Genomic DNA, 23,716 nt, shown 5'->3' on the forward strand with positions numbered 1-23,716 from the left:
TTCTTGTTGTCAGGGCACAAAAAATGTGACCACCAGTACCATTCCCTCAGTCTTTTTGCTGCAGGTCCCTGTAAATCCTTCACTGAACTTTTCTTACTCCATGCAGAAACCCTGCGTCTACAACTTAGTTACAGAGACTTCTTCCAGAGCTGTTGCCCCTGCATTCTGTTTCAGCCTTGTTATGAAAAACATATTTGGAGCCTAAAGTTACTCAGTTACTGTGAAGTAAGTAATTAAACGTACCTTGGTGTCAGAAGTCAATCTCCCTTTCCTGATTTAATAAATCTCTGTCAGATTATCTGTTTCCTCCTCTGTAAAATGGGAAAATAATATTACTGACTTTGTAGAGTGATTGTGAGGATTAAATGAGTAACTGCATGTGAGGCACTTGGTGGAGTGCTTGACATAAGTGATTGATAAATGTTTACCATTCATTCCTTTAGCAAATATATTTTGAGTATTTTTTATGTGCTAGTACCTGTGTTGGGTGTTGAAGATGCGGTGAGTAAAAGCATCCCTTCATTTTTATGAGGACATTTAAGAGGGGAGGCCATGAGCAGTACATGGATTCTTACTTATAAATACCAATAATATGTGGAATATTTTTCTATGTACAGTAAGTTCTTGGTTATTTGGGTAGAATATCAGAGGGCTGTATGTCAGTAGGTTCCCTCTGCTCAGGAGTTTCCTTTTGACATCTAAATGAGCCTACTCTGAAGTTTGTAATGCAATTCTAGTACATTATTTTTTGAACTAAAGAATTGAGATTTTAATGTGTATATAGGAAATAGGAAGGCTATAAAATGTCAAAGTGAAGAATGAGTTTGCTTAGTTTTGATAAAGTTGTTTTTTTTCTGAATGTTTTCTTTCATCAGATTTTATTTAATTGGTAAGATCATTTTAGTGATCACCAGGCCTTTTCTAAAGGCTTCTATTTTGGACAGCCATAAATGCTAGAGAGAATTCATCTTTAAAATTGAAATACTCTTTCCTGAAACTGTCACCTGTGGTCCTTAGTTTGCCTTTCAAAGTAAGACGCATCCTCTAGTGCTTCACTATTTGGAAAGTGCTCTTTGTGAGTGTCCCTAGCGTGGAGAGAGATCTGAATTCATTGAACTGGTTCTCATCACAGAGTTTTAAACTCTCTCTCTCTTATAATTAGCCCTTTTGGGGTATACTTATTCATGTTGATGGTGTTTAGCCGATGGTTAAACTGCTGTGCTTTTCCCGTTGCTCGGTTGAATACTGTTACTGGTAAATTTTCTCTTGATTGTCATAGAGAACTGGCTGTAACAGGTCAGCGATGCTAGAAGGAGTGAGATAATCATTTCTTTTGCTTGGAGCGCTGTGCTTCTGTGGAGCTGTATAAGTTGCGTTGATTCTTGGGGCAAGCATATGAGGCTGCTATGCTGTTTGGTTACATTGCTCCCAATCCCTTTACAGTTCACTTTGGTAAGAGTGAAGACAGTGTTTCAATATAAGATATTTTTACACTATGCTAATTTGTTTTTAAACATAATAATTATTTTTTCTCACCTCTATTTTCTTTATAAAAGGAAATAAGGTTATTTTGGCCTGGCTTTTTGTGAAACTATGCTGGGCCCTAGTCATCAATACTCCTTTTTGCACACACAGGAACCAGCTGTTAGGAATCAGTTCTAGGATTTGTGCAAAGATCTACGTTAAGTTCAGATACCTTCTAGCATCTCTCATTTACTTTGATTTCAACTGTGGTTCAGTGATCTCATTAATAGGGTTAAGTATCCAGGAAACTAGGTAAACTACACAAGTTGGTAGGTGTATTTGTGATAACTCTTTATCAGTTTTATTTATCCCTTCTTAGTCATTCATGTTTCTTCTGTTCTTTAAGTGTGTGAAATGATTGTTCTTGGCAGAGAGTCAAGTTGAATAGGAATTAAACAGTTCTGTTTTCTTTTTATTGATAAAGTCAGTAATATTGATGATTTATTGAGCATTTATTACATGGCAGACCCTGTGTGAAGTGTTTACTGTACATTTTCTCATTTTTAATAGTGTCAATAATGCTATGAAGTAGCTCCATTTTGCAAGTCAGAAGTCTAAGACTTAGGAAGATTAAATAGCTTTCCCAAGGTCACAGCTAATAAATGCTAGAGCTGTAAATCATTCCTATTCCTGCATGACCCCTTAAGCCCATTTTGTGCCTTTCAAGAAGTGGAGAGGTCTTTTATACAGGAATGTGTAAGGTTTGTACACTCGCGCCACTTCACAGCATTGAAGTAGTACACCAGCTAGTACTGCCAGTCCTACATTAAGCTCTTTTCCCTGCTGACAGCTTGCTGTTCTTAGGAGGTCTGGATCTTACACTGGTGTAAAGTCTTTTTGGGTCTGTTCATCACAGAGTCTTTGCTTCATATCTGTTCCTAACTCATGGTTTTAATTATTAAGTTACTGATATGAAAGTCATCTCCTTGTTAAAGTATGCACATGAGCTTTGGAGTTTGACTTGGTTTAAATCTTGGTTCTACCATTTCCTGGATGTGTGATCTTTAGTCATGTGCTCCTCTCTGCTTCAGTTTTCTTATTTGTAAAATGAGTATAATAATGCCTTTTCCCTAAGGTAGTTGTGAGAATTACGTGATTGATAATACATGTAAAATAATTAGAATACTGCCTGGCACATGATGTTCAATAATTGTAACCTGTGTTACTAACTGGTTACCAATGATTTATTTCTGTCAATAATATACTTGTTCTAAATGAAACGCTAATCAGTAAGATACTCATTATCATTTTGTTGTTAGACTTATTTTTTCCCTCTGAGGACTTTCTGTTATATTTTAGACTGTATTGCCCTTTAGTCTTCAGGCCATGGGCTTGTACTGAATAATAGACTACTATTAATAAATACTATGTGCCAAGCACTATTCAAAGCCCATTAATGTATTACCAATCTCATGTTGTAGGAATTATTATTAATCATTACTGTTACTGTGAACTTTTAAATTAATTGCCTGTTCAATGATGTTACCTCTTTATCTTTATGGAAATATTAAAGGAGAGAGTAATAGTAAGAGCTGACTAATCCATTAGAGATTATTTGGTGTATCCTTCTGGTTGAGAAAAATTAGGTAGTGCTAGAGACTGGGTTCTCTTTGTGTTCTCTGTTACCAAGCAGATTCTTCTTAGATACATGTTCCCATTGTTGCTTCCTCTGATTAATTAGATGCTCTGTTCAGGAACCATCTTGAGGTGTTGAGAATTTGTCAGAGGGTTCTGCTTTTAGGTGTTCAGATAATTGAGGTCTTTATCTCTGTGTTTTAATGATACTTTTATCATCTGTGGCAGGAAATTATCTTACTATTAACAAAGGTTAACAGGATCACTTTGTAATGATCTCAGGTTGAGGTGATGTTGTTTGATTTGACTGAAGGAACTCTTGGATGGCAGACCTTTAGGGAGCCTTGACTTGAAGGTTGTGAGTGCTATACATGGACATTTTTGACATGTCTTCAAATTCCAAGAGTTTCAGATGTACATTTAGACTATGTAAGACTCTATTATTTATGTAAGGGTAAAGGAAATGATTTGTAAGGAATTTGGTTAGGCACGTTTTATTTTTTCTTTGAAATAAAGGAAGTGTAAACTATAAGATGGTATTTAAGCTTCTTTCTGTTTTTTTTCTTTTAGGTGGTATTAAAGATTATCAAACATTACCAAGAAGAAGGACAGGGAACTGAGGTGGTTCAAGGAGTGCTTTTGGGCCTTGTTGTAGAAGATCGGCTTGAAATTACCAACTGCTTTCCTTTCCCCCAGCACACTGAAGATGATGCTGACTTTGATGAAGGTAAGGGTACTCGTCTTACTGTGTCTTTGCAGTGCGCACAAATGGTTATTAATCCAATGTTCACCATAACCTTGGATAATCTGTTATTGGGAGTCTATCAGGGTAGCCTAGTTCTGAGTTTCTTGAAAAAAAAAATTATACAAATTCTCTGAAATGAAGATTTATTATCAAAAACTTCACTAGTTTGGCCTTTACTTATTTGGAATTTGTGATTCTGATAATTTGGATAGGAGCTGTGCTGATGTTAACTTTCCCATTATGAAACCAGCTTGCCAAATACATTGTGAAGGACAGGGATTGTCATTGTGTCCAACACCCATTTCCTACTATAGTATTTGGCTTACTGTTTAAGAAAAGATGAGTTGAGCTATCTACTTCAGAAAGACGGCACTCCTTAAGCATTTCAGGAGCATTTTATTTTTGTGCTACAGGTATAATTGCTTTGTTAGCAAAGGCTAATAGTAGTTAAAAGCTCATCCCAAACGCCAAGGTCAGCATCCTAAAGGATTTAAAAAAAAATGTAGTTGAAAATAATTTCTCACTTGTCTGAACTCTCAGAACTCATTTTGTACATACCTTTTTTTTTTAATGGCAGTTAAGACAAATAACATTTATCAGCTTAATTATTTTTAAGTGTACAATAGTGTTAACTTTATGCCACTTGTTGTGCAGCAGATCTCTAGAACTTTCATTTTGCAAAAACTTAAACTCCATATCCATTGACCACTCCTCCCCTTTTTGCCCTCCCCGAACCCCTAGCAGCCACCATTCTACTTTCTGTTTCTAAGAGGTTGACTGCTTTAGATACCACTTATAAGTGGAATCGTGCAGTATTTGTCTTTTTGTGACTGGCTTATTTCACTTAGCTTAAGGTCCTTAAATCTCATTCATGTTGTAGCATATGGCAGGAGTTCCTTCATTTTTAAGGCTGAATAATACTCCCTTGTATGTATATACTGTACTTTCTTTTTCCATTCATTCATTGATGGATATTTAGATGGTTTTTACCTCTTGGCTACTGTGAATAATGCTGCAAATGTCTCTTCAAGATCTTATTTTCAGTTCTCTTGGATATATAATCTTGTCAGAAGTGGGATTTGCTGGATTGTGTGATAATTCTGTATGTAATTTTTTCTGTAGAACTTTCATAGTGTTTTCCACAGTGACTACACCAGTTGACATTCTCACCAACAGTGCGTGAGGGGTCCTTTTTCTCGATCTTCTTGCCAACACTTGTTATTTGTTGTCTTATTGATGATAGCCATTCCGACAGGTGTGAGGCAATCTTTCATTGTGGTTTTGATTTACATTTCCTTGATATTAGTGATGTTGAGCATCTCTTCATATGCTTGTTGGCCATTTTTATGTTTTCTTTAGAAGGAGAAATATCTATTCAAGTCCTTTGCTAATTTTTTAGGATTTCTTTTGTTGTTGTTGCTCAGCTGAAGGAGTTCTTTATATATTCTGGATATTAACTCCTCCTTGTATGTATGGTTTGTAGATGTTTTGTTCCTTTCACTCTTTTGTTTCCTTTGTTGCGCAGAAGCTTTAATATAATTTGACTTATCTATTTTTGGTTTTGTTGCCTTTGCTTTTGGTGTAACATCCAAGAAACCATTGCCAAGACCAATGTTATGAAGGTTCTTCCCTGTATTTTCTTCTAGGAGTTTTATGCCAGTGCCGTACTCTTTTGATTATTGTTGCTTTGTAATATGTTTTGGAATCAAGAAGTGTGAGGTCTCCAACTTTATTTTTCTTTCTCAAGATTATTTTGGCTATTTAGGGTCCTTTGGGATTCCATACAAATTTTAGATGGTTTTTTCCTATTTCTGCCAAAAAAAAAAAATGCCATTGGGATTTTGATAGGGATTGCATTGAATCTGTAGATCACATTGGGTAGTATGGACATTTTAACAATATTTTTTTTTTTTTTTTTTTTGACTTTATTTATTTATTTATTTATTTATTTTTTTTCACACACACACACACACACTGTATTTTATTTTTACAAGAGATAAATCGACTGACACCAAGCATTGTACATGGATGACCACAACAAAAGCAACAATGATTGCAATTACCAAACATGAAACACACTCATACTATGTCATAGTATTGACATTCAGTCCAGTAATCCTCCACTGTAACAGCTCCTTTACTTTGCAGTGAAAATTGATTTGTATATTCTTTGCCTCTGAGTCCTTGTGGAATTTTTTTTTTTTTTTTTTTTTAATTCAGACAGAAAGTCACAAAAATTATACTCATCCTCATCAGTTCACTCAGTCCCATGTAATTAATTTTTTTTTTTCATCTTGATCTTTTGTTAGCACTTTTATGAGTTCATCAGTTTTTCATTAGAGTTCTGAAAATGCTTATTCATTCAGTTCAGCAGTACAGTCCGTTACCAGAAACCTGTACTTGTCAGAGTCTTTTCCATGTATTTCTTGAAGATGAAACCCTTTTATAGGAACATATTTGCAAAATCATCAGAGTACACCCAGAACTGTCTGTAAATGACAAAAGACTTAAAAATGACCACGGTTAAAGATTTGATGACAACAAAAAGAATAAAATACCTAGGAATAAACCTACCTAGGGAGACAAAAGACCTGTATGCAGAAAACTATAAGACACTGATGAAAGAAATTAAAGATGATACCAACAGATGGAGAGATATACCATGTTCTTGGATTGGAAGAATCAACATTGTGAAAATGAGTATACTACCCAAAGCAATCTACAGATTCAATGCAATCCCTATCAAATTACCAATGGCATTTTTTACGGAGCTAGAACAAATCATCTTAAAATTTGTATGGAGACACAAAAGACCCCGAATAGGCAAAGCAGTCTTGAGGCAAAAAAATGGAGCTGGAGGAATCAGACTCCCTGACTTCAGACTATACTACAAAGCTACAGTAATCAAGACAATATGGTACTGGCACAAAAACAGAAACATAGATCAATGGAACAAGATAGAAAGCCCAGAGATTAACCCACGCACCTATGGTCAACTAATCTATGACAAAGGAGGCAAAGATATACAATGGAGAAAAGACAGTCTCTTCAATAAGTGGTGCTGGGAAAACTGGACAGCTACATGTAAAAGAATGAAATTAGAATACTCCCTAACACCATACACAAAAATAAACTCAAAATGGATTAGAGACCTAAATATAAGAGTGGACACTATAAAACTCTTAGAGGAAAACATAGGAAGAACACTCTTTGACATAAATCACAGCAAGATCTTTTTTGATCCACCTCCTAGAGTAATGGAAATAAAAACAAAAATAAACAAATGGGACCTAATGAAACTTCAAAGCTTTTGCACAGCAAAGGAAACCATAAACAAGACGAAAAGACAACCCTCAGAATGGGAGAAAATATTTGCAAATGAATCAACGGACAAAGGATTAATCTCCAAAATATATAAACAGCTCATTCAGCTCAATATCAAAGAAACAAACACCCCAATCCAAAAATGGGCAGAAGACCTAAATAGACATTTCTCCAAAGAAGACATACAGATGGCCACGAAGCACATGAAAAGATGCTCAACATCACTAATTATTAGAGAAATGCAAATCAAAACTACAATGAGGTATCACCTCACTCCTGTTAGAATGGGCATCATCAGAAAATCTACAAACAACAAATGCTGGAGAGGGTGTGGTGAAAAGGGAACCCTCTTGCACTGTTGGTGGGAATGTAAATTGATACAGCCACTATGGAGAACAATATGGAGGTTCCTTAAAAAACTAAAAATAGAATTACCATATGACCCAGCAATCCCACTACTGGGCATATACCCAGAGAAAACCGTAATTCAAAAAGACACATGCACCCGAATGTTCATTGCAGCACTATTTACAATAGCCAGGTCATGGAAGCAACCTAAATGCCCATCAACAGACGAATGGATAAAGAAGAAGTGGTACATATATACAATGGAATATTACTCAGCCATAAAAAGGAACGAAATTGAGTCATTTGTTGAGACGTGGATGGATCTAGAGACTGTCATACAGAGTGAAGTAAGTCAGAAAGAGAAAAACAAATATCGTATATTAATGCATGTATGCGGAACCTAGAAAAATGGTACAGATGAGCCAGTTTGCAGGGCAGAAGTTGAGACACAGATGTAGAGAATGGACATATGGACACCAAGGGGGGAAAACTGCGGTGGGGTGGGGATGGTGGTGTGCTGAATTGGGCGATTGGGATTGACATGTATACACTGATGTGTATAAAACTGATGCCTAATAAGAACCTGCAGTATAAAAAAACAAACAAAACAACTAATACTAAACTTTCATTGGGTTATTTGTATGGAAACATGTTAATATAAATGTTTCAGACATTACATGAAATTTCTAAAAATCTTATATTTGTATTTGTATGGAAATATGTATGGAAATATGTTAATATAAATGTTTCAGACATTACATGAAATTTCTAAAAATCATATTTGTATTTGTATGGAAATATGTATGGAAATATGTTAATATAAATGTTTCAGACATTACATGAAATTTCTAAAAATCTTATATTTGTACTTGTATGGAAATATGTATGGAAATATGTTAATATAAATGTTTCAGACATTACATGAAATTTCTAAAAATCTTATATGTTCTGGTATAATGTTATAAGTAATAATCCTATTTATTACTTTAAAATGTATATCTCAGAAATAACTAATTTTCTTGTCAACTGCATTATTATGAACTGTCATCAAATCTTTAACCGTGGTCATTTTTAAGTCTTTTGTCATTTACATTTTAACAATATTAAATCTTCTAGTCCATGAATACAGGCTGGATGTCTTTCCATTTATGTGTGTCGTCTTTACTTTCTTTCAGCAGTGTTTTGTAGTTTTCAGTGTACAAGTGTTGTGCTGCATTGGTTGAGTTTGTTCCTAAGTATTTCATTCTTTTTTGGTGCTGTTGTAAATGAGATTGTCTTTTAAGTTTCTTTTTATCATTCATTTTCTATATAACTTTTAATTGATCAACTTTAACTTTGATAAAATGTTATCTCATTTGACTTCACATCCTTATAGTACCTTGAACATTTAATAACACAAAGTATATTCTTACTGAGGTTAATACCTTGATATTTCAGTTTGGTCTGCACATCTTTTTTGCATTAAGATAATACTTCTAGAAACTAACCAAGGCTATTTTATTTTAGGCACTTAAGTATTTGCATTATTAAAAAACTTTCGTGCAATATGCATTTTATTTTGTTTTATTTTAAGCCAGTCAGGGTCTCCTTGTTTCATTTGAACTACTGTAATATTAATATTAAATGTGTGTAATACTCACATAGGATTATGGTTGGGATTTCTCTTCAGTCTGTTTTGGCAGTATTAAGTTATCTCTATTCCCATATTCACCAGCCTATCTGGAGATACTTAATTATAATTCAGTAATAACTATTTTAGATCTGGAAGACAAGGGAGAAGACCAGGGATTGTTAGCACAATTTCTTTGATTTACAAGTTAGGAGCCTGAGAGGTTCATTTGAAGTGACTTACTCAGTTTCCTTGTTAGTGGCACAGTTGGGAGCAGAATCCATTCCTGAACAGTTTGCGTTGTCACGTGGCTTTCTCGGGTAATTAATTTTGTTTTATAAAATTCTCAATTTAGAATATGAGCAAGAAATAGCTGTTCAGTGCAAATATGGTAGATGAACAAAGCAAAATGTCTGACTAATTTTAGATCTTGATCATTGGAAGCTAACTTTTTTTTCCTGTTTTTAAAAAAGAAAATTTTTTTTATTATTAGTCATCCATTTTATACATATCAGTGTATACATGTCAATCCCAATCGCCCAATTCATCACAGCACCACCACCCGCCCCCTGCCGCTTTCCCCCCTTGGTGTCCATATGTTTGTTCTCTACATCTGTGTCTCAATTTCTGCCCTGCAAACCGGTTCATCTATACCATTTTTCTAGGTTCCACATATATGTGTTAATATACGATATTTGTTTTTCTCTTTCTGACTTAGTTTACTCTGTTTGATAGTCTCTAGATCCATCCACATCTCTACAAATGACACAATTTCGTTCCTTTTTATGGCTGAGTAATATTCCATTGTGTATATGTACCACATCTTCTTTATCCATTCGTCTGTCGATGGGCATTTAGGTTGCTTCCATGACCTGGCTATTGTAAATAGTGCTGCAATGAACATTGGGGTGCATGTGTCTTTTGGAATTATGGTTTTCTCTGGGTATATGCCCAGTAGTGGGATTGCTGGGTCATATGGTAATTCTATTTTTAGTTTTTTAAGGAACCTCCATACTGTTCTCCATGGAAGCTGACTTCTTTTATGGACTTGAGATAATTGGCCTTTGTACCTTTTCATTAACATGTGCTTTAAGAAGCTCATTAAAAAATGGTTTAATAACACCAAGATTAGAACAGACTTCAATTTAATGTTAAATAATAAAAAAAAATTACAGGGCATTGTTTGCTGTATATTATATGTGCATTTCCTATAATCATTTACATAGTTGAAGGTTTTATCAGTCCCATTTTCCAGATTAGGAAACTGAGGCCAATTTGTCCAGAATCATTTAACTGGCAATTGGTAGAATAGGGATTGAGATCTTTGGGTTCCTGGTCCCAAATCCCATGATTTTCCCACTAAAATGGTGTTGATTTTAGAAATTTAATGAAGTAGAAGCCAGTGATTAAAGGGTGTTGAGTGCAGAGCATCATTATTCTATATCATAAATTTGTTTTTGGGAAAAACAACTGAATTTGAATTAGATTTTCTTGGTTTGCCTTTGGAAGCTAGTAGGTTTTGCCATTTTTCTTATGTATGTGAATAATCTAAGACAATGCTCTGTATTTCTTCATAGCCTCCTGTAGTAGTTTTAAATTTTAGGTTCTCTCACTTAATCCATTTATTTAAGTTTTTTCGATGTGAACCATTTTTTAAAGTCTTTATTGAATTTGTTACAATATTGCTTCTGTTTTATGTTTCGGTGTTTTGGTGGAGAGGCATTTGGGATCTTAGCTGCCCGACCAGGGATTGAACCCGCACCCCCTGTATTGGAAGGCGAAGTCTTAACCTCTGGACCGCCAGGGAAGTCCCCATTTATTTATCTTAATGGGCATTGGTATGCAGTCACCATTAGATGTTTATCAAACCTTGATAAAAGCTAAATTTTCCCATTATAGTCCTGCATGTTGATTATTTTAAATCGTGCTAAAGTAAAGGCCTGTTGTTTTGCTTACTGCTATTCTGGTATTATATGCTTGCTAAAACTAGTATTTATTCAGGGAAGGATCTTTTCCTCTGCTTTTCACCCTATGGAAGTAAAATACTCACTGAACATTTAATAAGTTTAGTGATTATGTATTTCGAGTTGTGTTAGGTTGGTTTTTTTTGGTTTGTGTGTTTTTGTGCCTCGTGTAAAGTTGAGATTTCTAATCTGTGGTCCAAAAGAGAGATGTTTTAAATTAGGGCCTGGCAAATTTTGATCTGTGGGCCTGCTTTTGCATATAAAGTTTTATTGAAACACTCTCATGCCCATTCACTTATGTATTTTCTGTGACTGTGTTCCTGCTACAGTGGCTTAGTTGAGTAGTTGTGACAGAGACCATATGGGCACCGAGCCTGAATTTTTTTTTTTTTTTTTTTTACTGTCTGGTTCTTTAAGAAAGTTTGACTACTTCTTTTTTATATATAACTTTTTCTTGTTATTTTCCTGCTCTCAAAAGTTAAAGATAGCTCCTTCTTTTCATCATAAATTGATGGCTTTTTGTTTGTTACTTATTCCTTCTAGATGTTGCCCTTGACATTGACTCTCATCCAGAATGTATTATGGGCACTGTAATGAAAATGCTGGTATTATCAGGTGTTTGTTTCTCTGATGCACCTGGAAGGTATCAGAATGGTATTCACTTAAATTTTAATGCATTTTTCTTTTCAAAAAAATCCCACATATTGTTGATATTTGTGGGAACTGTCTGTGGATAACAGGGAAGAAAGGCTTTCAATTAATGGTTGTAGACTTGTGACCAGGTATTGTGGAAAGGTAGTGGTATGAGGCCTGAAAACCCGGGTGGAAATTTCAGCTCTATACTTAGGATCTGTGTGACGCCGAATAATTCACTTCTGAACCTGTTTTTATCTGACTCGCTAATGTTTTTCATCAAGCACGTATTAATTGCTTATATACTGAACATTGGGAACATAGCTGAAGGATAATTTCCTTATGAGATTAACTTTCTGAGTAGTGCTACCATGGATGATGTTACAATAAGCTGATACAGAAAACAAGAAACATTTGTGGCATGAAGTTTCTCTTGTTTCTTTCCATGAATTCACATTTTTTTTTGCATATGTGATAACTTCTCCTTTGAGTGGTTTAAATCTCGATAAACTTTTATGTTACAGAATTTACTTTCTAGAGAGATAATATGCTCAGAGAATATATGATATTTAAAAAATTAAGTAGAAAAACTCATATTAAAATTCCCATTAGGGGGCACTATTATCAAGCTTAGGAGAACTGGAGACTAATTTGTTTTCTCAGACATGCAACCCGAGGCTTGCTGAAAGGGAAAAATATTTTCATCCGATAAGATTCAGATACTGTTTTATACGACTGAATTCCTTAAATATGTTATAAAGTGCAGTGAATTAAACACAGATCCAATAACTCACTGTCTTGTTTTTCAGCAGACTAAATCAATATAATATTGTAGGTGATACAAGAAGCTTACTTTATTCTGCATCAGAGCCAAATCCATAATTTTCATATTTGGAATAGACAATTTTTTAAATTTTGCTCCTTTAAGTCAGTCACAAAGGATGATCCTTGGCCTTCAAATAAGTTTCTTTCAGAAATGAAGCATGAAGACTGTATTGTGCTACTAAAATGCAGTTAGGGGAATGAAGTGATGCCTAACTGAGACAGTATTGACGTGTGCAGCATGTGTAATTACTGAAGTAATTCCACACAGTGAAGTGATATGTACACACACATAGCTCTTAACCTCTCTGTTTATTTTCAGGTACTTGAAAATTATTTTCTTAAACTCAAGTTTAGTGTTAGAGCAGGAAACACTACTAAAGACTGTGTTATACGCTATCATTTTATCATTAAGCTACCAACAGAAGAGCAGTAAGTAGTATCGTCTTAAACAGACTCTTCAAAGGCTAAAATAAGAATTGGCAAAAATGTAATTAAAATAAATGTAATCACAGTAATTTTTCATGGCATAGGTGTTACTTTTCTGTCACTGGGTTCGGAGAGAGTGGGTTTGTATAGTTATATTACTTGCAATACTTTCTGCATAGGTAAGCTATATTTTACACTGGAGAAAGTCTCTGCTTAATTACTTGCTTCCTGAAGTCTCGCCTTCCTTCTCCTTAGTTTGCTTGCAGCCCACACCGAGTGCAAAACTGCTTTAACCCTAGCTGATGATCACTATTTCGGCTTTGTATTGCTTTTGAGTTCAGGGAAGGGTTGAGTCAGAATGGAGAAAGCTTTTCATGTTTTTTCAGACAGATGGGGACATTTTGTAAAAAGACATGATGTTTACTTATTATTTTGTATTATCTTCCATCTGTATGAACAGTCATTGATCACTGTGGTCTGTTTGACAGATTTCGTTTTTTTAAAAATCCTGTTTTATTGCTTTTTTCCCCCCCAAAGAGCTTTTCTTGGTGGAAATATTGGAAATATTATATATAGATAGTTTTGAAGTGTGTTTTGAAACTTACTGGAGAAGTAGGAGCATGTGTACTTTGTGACCTCAGATCATCAAGTGGAGGTATGATAATGTTTCAGATATCAGAAAAAAAATTCCTTTTCAGCTTTTATCCAGCAAATTGCATTGAGTAGGTGGTGAAAAAAAATTACATTGAGTGGGTGGTGAAAAAGATACAGATATGAAATCCTAGTTACTGCTTTGAAAGATTTTAAGTGGGAGAGACAAGTGTGTAAATAAAGAATTGTGAAACAGAATTAATCTAAGTCTAATGTGAGGAAGGGAAAAAATGATGGCAACACTCAGATATGAGCTACTAATTCCTTTTGGAGGATGACATCACAGGGGAGGTAAAGTTTGAGTTTGTAGGTGGTTATTAGTTGCATTTTAAGTAATTTTTAAGGAAGTTATGTTTTGTGAGTTTGTTCCAATTATTCACATTTCTGGGCCCTCATAAATACCACAAGCATCTCTAGAATTTAATATATATTCATTTTGGCATATTTATTGTTCAGAGCTAATTATGTTCCTTGATAATATTTTTCAGATTTTGTTGCTGATTTTATATTAGGTGGAGAAGTTGTTTTTGACATCTAGACTCTTTCGATACGTAAAAAGATGCGTGACAATAATAACTGAGTGCCTTGTTTATAGAAACTCAGGACCCATGCTGCAGTTAGCTCTATTTAAAATATTTAATAAATATTTAAATAGGATACTTAATAAATTTTAAATATTTATTAACCTATTTCATATATATTTCATTTTAAATGAAACATTTTATAGTCAGGTAACTAGAGAGAATCTGTACACTGAATTATGGCACAGTTCTCCAGGGTACTGATGTCTTTGTTGTTTTTCATGGTAGTATTTTGAAAATGTTAAACCATTCACATTGAGTGAGTTATCACTGAATATTCAGGGTAATGAACTTTAAATTATTGCTTAAATTATTTTGCTCACTCAGAAAGCTATAGTTTGAGATTTGAAACTAACTTAAAAACCTTAACCTTACTTGATATGTTTAGTTTTGGCTTATTAGGGTGATTAGAATATGAGAAGTAGAATCCAGATATAAAGCATCAGTCTTGATTATTTTTATGCCTTTTTTGTTCTTTCAGTTTGGGCGTCTCAAGATTTTAAATACAAGAGTAGGAACAAAGTCTGACTTCATTTTAAAAGCTTGAAAAATATTTTTGTGTTTATTGCATGTTTTAAAATTTAGGGTTTTTTCCCCCTTTTAAATGAGAAACTCCTGTGCATGGAAGGATATACTATTGAAAATGTGGTCAAGGTAAAAGATTTTTCTGCTTTAAGAAATTAAAGTGCTTTACACTGTACCCTCCCTCGGTCCCTAAAGCGTAAGTGCTATGGTTTGGAAAGAAGCCAAGTAAAACCTGTTCAAATTTTGTCCAGACTTAAAGTAATACTTTAAGATTTGAAAATTACAGGTGGATACAATACTTAAATAGTATTTAAAATTCCTAAGTTTCCCAGGTCTAAAAATGTAATCCTTAAATTACTATTCCCAGTGGTTTAAATTTTAATTAAATAAAAATTGCCTTACTTTTGAACCACAGCGACATTAGGTATAGATATTTGAATTTATTACTAAACTTTAAGGTAATAACCATTAGAAATGAACTGTTTTGGCACTAATTAAAATGTCAGAAAGCCACAGCTACAGTGTGTAATCAAAGATCCTTGCTATTTCTGTTTTTCCAAAAATGGTCCTAACCATCACAGTTCAAGCTAGCTTCCTGTCTTGCCCTGGAGAAATGCTACCTGGCTTCACCCCCCCAATTAAATACATTACCTGATCTGCAAGTTTTATAGATTGATAGATTACTTACAGTTAGATTTGACGTTTTGGTACTAATACTGAGTTTTGCAAACTGCCCTTTACTATAGAGTGATATCTTAGTCATGCCAGTGAAGCGTTCTGTTTGTTTTGTTTTCATCTCTCTAGGTGAAATTTTCATAGCTCTTGAAACTTTTATCTGTTTGAGGTTACTCTTCAAGGCTTACCTATTATCCGTTTCAGACAGGTGTTTTCATACCTTTATCCCTTTTCAACATGAGGATTATTTGCTGCCTTTTTTTTAAATTGGTAATTTTTACTCAGTACATTTTGGATGCTTTCTGATACATTTGAGAACAAAGACAATATTTATTTTGACTTAAGTAACAATATAACGGCATAGGTTTATAATGCAACCCTACATCTCCCCCCTTCTTCCCCCCCCCCCCCCCCCCGTACATCTTCACCCTTTGTTTTCTCTAATATGTAACCTACAGACATTTTAATATACAGACAGCCTTTCTTCCCTCCTTGATCGGTGAGAGGATCACAAAAATTACTCCAGTGGTCTTTGCAGAAACGTATCTGTCTTGTTGCTGTTTTGTAGAATTGGATAGGTGAGGACCTTGTGGACATGGTTTTTGGCGGCAGGCTACTCGTCCCACAAGCAGCAGCAGTGGTTGTCAAGAGTCAGGCAGCAGAGTCCTAGTTAGGGAACTTTGGACTTGGGGCCCGTGTCAGCAGCCCCGGCAGGCAGCAAAGGCAGCAGCACTCCACAAATAACAGTTGTCCTCACGCTGCTGTAGCTTCCAGGCTCCTCTGTTCTCACTTTACCTTCTCCTTTTCTTTTCTTTCTTTATTCCTTTGTTATTCATTCATCAAGTCAGTATTTCAGTGGGAACTTTGTGCCAGGCATTTCCACTGGCCATTTTGTGCCTGTATCTGCTAAGGATATTTTCTGAAGTGTTGGTTGAAGAACTTAGCTGTTCTGAGCAATGTGTTTGACTTGAAGCATGGGGGGATTTGTTAGCACATTACGTTAGTGAAACCAGATTATTGTATAAAGTGAAGATTATGTTGCTATTCAGGTGCAAGTGTCTAGAAAAATTTTTGTGTAGTTGGAGAATGACTTGGGTTTATAAACATGTGCCTGCAAGCCTACACATCTCCAAGTTTGCGATTCAGAGTGATTCCATTATTTCGTAACTTAATTTGGTTCCTAAAGATTTGTAAACTCATCATGTTTTTCATTTTCATATTAGAAATATTTTATTTTTATTTTTGATCTCACTTGGTAGGGACTCCCGAACCTTTAGATGAAAATTTCTCTGTCAGTAATTTAATCTGTAATCAAATGTACTCAGTTTTAAAAGTCTATTAGCAAGACTTTTTTGGTGAGGTGAATTATTTCTTCTTAATTTTGAAATTTCTTGTTTTCCTCTTCATAACACTCTTATCACCACTCCTACCTTGAAAACACAGATAAAACAAAACATTAAAAAGATTCATTACTAGAAGAGAGTGAAGGGTTGTATGAAGAGTGGTGATATAACACCTTTATGGGTATTAACCATTTTCCCTGGTGAATGAATGAGGAATGGGATGGTATAGACATACTGTGAAATGTTAAAATCACGGTAAGCATGTCTGGGTTACTTCCCTGCTCCTTTAGGAGATGTTTTACATGATGAACCGTGAGAATGATGTTTTGCTATAATCCAGATTTGTATTTCGTTCTTGTCTCCTCATCCTATGGGCAGCCTGATAAAAAATAAGTAGTAGCCAATTCCATATATATGGAAATGGTGTGTGTACACATTTACCATTATAGCTGTTAGTTGAGAAAAAATTTTAAATCATTTTTATACAGCTCTTGCAAACTTTCTGAAAGGCATAAAAGGAAGGGAATTTAGATTGAGTTCTGGTAAAGTTCTGGTTTATTACTGATTGTAATCATTTGTCTCTAGCCTCAATTTAAACATTTGCGGAGTGGATCACAGTAGGAACTTTTGTGATTCTTTTTGCACGTGGGAAACTGAAGCCCAAAGAGGCCCAAGTTTAAAATGAGTGGCTAATCCAGAACTAGAAATTCCAACGTGCCCATCTAATATGTAATTCACCACAATTTAGGAGGGTTTTCAGTAATGCCAGTATTTTGTTGAAAGCACTGTGAGTGATATAGATGCATGCAATTGTGACTTGTAGGCATGATGTATTTACTTAAAAGTGACTTCTTGTTGTTATCATTTACTGTCAGCACAGCTGGAATCAAATGTTTGTTCAATTAAACACTAGACTCAGAAAGTTTCTTAAGTTTCTGCCTGTATACTAGGTATTAAATTAAAATGAAGGGCAATTCTAACCTTTAGGTCAACAGAAAATTAGTGGTAGTTGAATATATACAGTCACCTCCGGCACTCTAAGACCATTTCAGTGCTGAAAGAATGGAGAAACTAATTGAAAGTATAAATTGATCTGGGTGGGTTAAGGGAGGAAAAACACGTTCTTATTAAATGCTGTTGAATGCAATTACAAACAATAGGTTGAATAGATGGTTTAATTTGACTTAGGAGATCAGCCTCTGACTGATGACACAGGAAGACTTTCTAGAATACATTGCTTTGCAGATGACTTAGACAATACTGATAAAGCTTGTCATGTGAATTTCCTTCTTTACTGAGTACACAGTATGCTTAAGTGATATGTTGTGCAATGCTTCCAATCTGCTGTGACTGCCATCTGCGCAAGCAGAGTGAGAGAGAAGAGAACGTGGAAAGGAAATGGATCAGTTAGTAAGTTGTAAGGAATCTGTGTGAACACTGGGTGCCACTCATGAAACACGAAGCAGTGAGTGATTTTCCTTTGTAACCAGTACAACCAGCTGTCTGTAAACTGGAGGCTTGCGATGCATTCAGCTCTCAACTTCCCCTTTTGGATGTTGTGGTAACTATGCTTGAGACCAACTAGAAAATCCAGGGATAGCAACCATGATCATGCCAGCCTCTTATTATTTTTCTCTGTTTTTTTTTTTTGATAAAATCTTTTTGCTGCTTCAGTGTTTGACACCATTGTTGAGGTAGATTTAATAATGCTAGCTAGCATTTTTATGTTGCCTAAATGGAATCTTTTTGGAAACAAATTATGCCATAAAACAAGTTTCCTGAGAAACAATTAAGTACTTTAAAAAAGGTCAGTAAGACCTATAGATGGGAAAATTGCTTCAAAATCTTAAAAGTTGCAACCAACAGGGAACCAACCATATGAATGATGGAGAAGTTGTGTATGGGTAAGAGGAGTTGACTGGCAGAATCTATCCTGTATACCTTTGTCAGTGAGTAAATCTCTTATTTGACTTTGAGGCTTATAACTTGTAAAACAGTTCTTTGTGTGTGCATATGGTTACCTTTTTGATGTAAACATATGAGCTCTTATGAAACTGTTAATCATGAGTCATCTGGTACCTCCTTAGGAATTAACATAACCTTATATAGATGACTAATAATACAAAGCCACTGTGGTTTCTGTGGTTTTACCAACCATGGCTCTAGTTCTAAAACATTTAAAATGAGACTTGCTCCCTCTTTAAAAATTTTTTTGGACAAAGAGATGTCTTATCAGAAAACTGCAGTAACTTAAGCAGATCCATAACTGGAGGGAATTAATAACAGAAAGTTTTTGTTGACACCAGGAAGTAGATTAAATAGTGCAATTGTGGTAATGAGTACCGTATATGATAAGCTTGAGCCACCTGGGTTTTATTAGGCTGCTTGATACTTTGATCACAATATTATTTCAAGGCTTGTCTATTTAAATTGCTAAGGTTTCTTGTCATCTTTGTGATTTAGACCATAATTTCTTTCACTGCAAAGAGATTTTTTTAAAAGAAAGGCTCTGGCCAAGCTGAGATTCTGGGGAGGTGCAAGTTCAACAGCTAAGCGAACCTTAGAACGAGAAAACCTTTTAAACAAAATTAAAAGCTTGAAAGTGCAGCAGTTGAGTATCAAGTTCATCCGACCTTGCTTCTCTTTAGTTTTTTGCTTGGATCATAATTACACTTTTGTTTATCCTGTGGTAGTGGAGCACTATAATGCTGTTTGGTGTAATTCAATTAATTATTGTTTGATATAAATACATCCATTTAAAATATATATTTCATGTCTTGAGAATGTAGTAACTAACTGCTATCGGTTTCCCTTCAGCTGGTATTAAGTGGTTTTGATGAGCATCTTTGAGAATTTATGGAAAGATTTTTAACTACTTCACCCATAATGAATGAATTATACTAATCACAGAATTTAATTTGTTTGATAAATTGTCGTGCTTTGTCTTTGAACTTGAAATTTTAAACTTTAGCTAGTCTATTAATATAGATCAATGAAATTTTTAGTCATCAAAATCAACAGACTTTCCTTCCACTAATTTTAGAAATAGTCTTTCACAGGTATTTAATAGTATCTTTGTTGTGGAGTTAAGCAAATGTTTCGGCTTAGGAAAATAAATATTCATTTGGACTAGTAAATGGAGGACAGGGAAGATTTTAATAACTTAAGATATTGTTGTCCTTAGCATGATAGTAATAATAATCATTATTAAAAGTGCTGTTTTGAAAATTTACATGTAAAATGCTTTGTACACTTATTGATGTGCTGATTAATTTTCACTGTCTTGATTTTTGAGCACTCTTACAACTATTGTAGTTTGGCTTGAAGTTTCCATGTCCCAGTGTAACTTTTAAGCCTGGTGAAGGGCACTTAAAAATATAATGGTCTTCTTTTAATATACCTGATTTGCCCTTGGTACTGAAAGACGTATGGAAGTGATAATCAACAGACTTTTTGTTTTCCCTGATAAGACAAAGGAGAAAAGTGTTAAAAATAGGAAGAGATTTGAGCATTGGAAAGATTGCTTACCAAGAGTTTGTAACTTTCTGTTTTTAGAAAGTAGGGTAGTACTTTTAAGTTTTAGAGGTTTGTGACTCATTGAGGAAAGGTGAACTCATACAAAATGAAGAGGCATAGATTTAGGGACAAGCATGTGATACAAACATAGGAAAGTGAGGTCTGTCACTTAGAGCAAAGACTTAGTTTGGGGAAATGGTCTGAAATAATAATAGATAGGGTCAGATTATGGAAGACAGAGTGCTTGAAAACGAGGCTTAGACTTGAAACAGTTGTGTTTCATTCTGGGTTCCCCAGCAGAGGTGTAAGGGTATAAAATCAATATTTTTTTGTCTAGAGGCAGGAAAAACAGATGGATAATGAAGGTTTGAATGAAATGTGAGCAGTAGCATTAAGAATGAAAAGGTGAATACTAGAGAGATGGAAGAAACTGTAAAAGGTTGAGCTCAAGGTTATACACATATTTTGAGGGCTTGACTTCATGTATCAAATAGCTTTAATACCTGACATATTCTAGAAGAATTAAATCCTGTTTGTCATCCCTTTTCCTCTTGAATAATTTGTAAAAAGCACCCCCGTTCTGTGATAATGGTATGTATGACAGAGCAGGTGGGTACAGTAAATGTGAGCTGTTGATAAACGGCAGGGCAATACGAGCTTTACTAAAATATTAAATATTTAAGATTTTTCAATTCAGGGAGCTTTCGGGGCCATTTTGAAAAGTACATGCATTGTTTGGAATAGTCAATATGATATAGATGTGGATTGATATTTTTAGGGCTGTCTTAAGGAGAGAGGATTGATCTTTACTATAAAGCTCCACAGGGCAGAACTAAGATCTTCTAAAAATAGAAATAAAGAGTAAAGTAGATTTACTTCACTCTTCCAACAGAACTGTCCGTTCATGGGATGGAATTCTTTAGACAGTTGTGTCCTGTCTTGAGAATAGTTTTTACAAGCTGGTGAATTCATTCATTCATTTAAAAGATATTTACTGAGTGCCAGCTACCGCAGGAACTTTGCCAGATATTGAGGGATAACATAATGAACACGTTGAGGAGAGAGACATAAGACAGTTAACCAGATAAAGTAATTACAAATTGTGTTAAGTAGTGTGGAAGAAATAAACAGATGCTTTAGCGGGTGGTGCCCCACCTTAAATGGGTCCCTCCCCGAGTCCCTGATACTGAGGTGTATTCAGCTGTGTGAGAGCCAGGAGTAGAGGAAAACGAAGTGTGAAGGCCCTCCCTGAGGTGGGAATGAGCTTGCCATTGTTTAGCAACTTTTAGAAAGCTAGGCCGTCTGAATAAATCCTTCTGAGTGAGAAACAAGGGGCTGTGTCATTCAGAGCCTTATAGGAATTTAGGTTTTGTTTAGTAAGCAGCAAGAGGCTACTGAACTGAAGGGTTTTAAGTTAAATGGTTGAGTTAATGACTGTCATGTTCTTTATAATTCTGTGACTTAATCTAAGACTTATTTTTCTTCTTGGTGGTGTATTTGAAATATTTATGAAAACTCAGCTTGGTGATTGAATGCATTGGTGATAGTGTTTATTCCAAGGAAGTTTATCTGTGGCTACTAGATAACTTTTATGAACAAATTTGTCTGGAGTTTTTATTTTTTATTAACTTGTTTATTTTGGAAAAATTTGGGGTGTACTGAAAAGTTGCGAAGATAGTTCAGAGAGTTTTCCTATAGCCCTCAACCCGGCTTCCTCTAATGTTATCATCTTACATTCCTGTGGTACATAAGTGTAACTAAGAAACCAACTTTGGTACATTACTGTTAACTAAACTCCAGCCTTTATCCAGATTTCACCAGTTTTTCCGTTGATGTCCTTTGCTTTCCTGGGATCCAGTCCAGGATACCACATCACATTGCTTTTAGTTGTTGGGTCCCCCTAGTCCCCTCTGGTCTGTGGCCATTTCTCAGTCTTTCCTTGTTTTTCATGATATGGGTAGTTTTGAGGAGTACTGATTAAGTGTTTTGTAGAATGTCCCTCAGTTTGGATTTGTCAGATATTTTTTCATGATTAGACTGGAGTTTTGAAGGGTAAACCCACAACGGTGAGTGCTCTTCTTATTACATCCTGTTGGAGGGTAGAATGTTATCCACATGACATCACTAGTGATGCTAACTTTGGTCACATGGGTATGGTGGTGTCTGATATCCTTTTTGAATTATCACTCTGTCTTGGAAGTCTTTATAATTTACGGAAGCATTAGGACATTGATGTTTTGGTTGAAAAAGTAGAGTTTCTCTCTTGGAAGAAACAACTCAACTTTTCTCCTTATACTGTCTATTCCTAATAGTGTAATAGCTAAACAACATGGGTAGAGTTATGTATTATGTGCCTTAATATGTAACTTTTCACAGTTTAGATGAACTTTTTTTTTTACTTTTATGCTATACCATCTCAGACATACTATTGGGTATCTAAATTCATTCAGGCCAGTTGGGATCTATCTCTGACAGAATATGAATTAGATGTTGGAGAACATTCATTGTAGCTCATCAGTACTTCAATATCAGGAATATTTGATGCAGGAATTAACATTTCCCCTGTGTGATCCTACGCAGTGTTATTGGCAATAGTTTGTATCCACTTCAAAATGCCTTTTGTACAGAGGAACTTGCCAAACTTTTACATTTGGTGTGAACACAACTTTGTCCGCTGACATAGAGAGATGTCGTGAGAGCTGACATAGAATATACTACCACTGTGAGAGCTACACAGTGTTATACAGTCTATGAAATTATTTGAGAGATGAAGAAAAAAGGCTTGAAATAATTAAAAACCAGCCTTAAATAGCTTGTGTTTTCTTTGGGATGTTTGAAACATTTCAGCTTTTAAACTACTAGATTTTGAGCTTTCCAGTTAAGAAAATAAGAAAGGATGTACAGCCATCCCTTGGTATCCACGGGGGATTGGTGCTAGGGCCTCCACAGTGAATACCAAAATCCACGGATGCTCAAGTTTTTAATCTTATATATTCTTATTTTGGAACCTTCTGGAATTTTTTCCCCCCTTCCCTGAATACTGTCAGTCTGTAGTTGATCGAATCCACAGATGTCGAACACGGGGGATATGGAAGCCTGCCTGTATTGAAATTTTAGGGACATTCCTTTGATTTCCGTTTTCTGCAGTTCTTAAACTTTTGTTTGATTATTGGCTCCAAGTATCTCTTCATATTTGTTGACTAACCTTATTACTCTTCTGTGTATGGGGAAAAAAGCAATTGTACATCAAGATTTTACTATTATTAGTAAAATAGGTATTTCCCCTAGCTATTAGTAGGAAGAAATTGTCTTTTTTCTCTTTTTAACTGGGAAAGATCACTAAAAAGTAAAAATCTTGAAAGTTAGCCACGGGGAGGCAGTAGTCTTTGAATGTTGTCATCATCATCACCATCATCATTATTGTTGTATTGGTAATGATAACATTACAACCT

General features: G+C 35.0%; 1 protein-coding gene across 1 annotated transcript in view; it reads left to right on the forward strand.

Annotated features, from left to right (window-relative positions):
• The window catches only part of EIF3H (eukaryotic translation initiation factor 3 subunit H), an 89,844-nt gene that overhangs the window by 15,906 nt on the left and 50,222 nt on the right, over positions 1–23,716 (forward strand). Inside the window, exon 2 of the mRNA XM_059902013.1 lies at positions 3,670–3,826. Coding sequence (XP_059757996.1) covers positions 3,670–3,826 — 157 coding nt within the window. The remainder of the gene's footprint in view (positions 1–3,669; positions 3,827–23,716) is intronic.

Source organism: Balaenoptera ricei, chromosome 17 (genome assembly GCF_028023285.1).
Source record: "Balaenoptera ricei isolate mBalRic1 chromosome 17, mBalRic1.hap2, whole genome shotgun sequence".
NCBI classification, from domain to species: domain Eukaryota; kingdom Metazoa; phylum Chordata; class Mammalia; order Artiodactyla; family Balaenopteridae; genus Balaenoptera; species Balaenoptera ricei.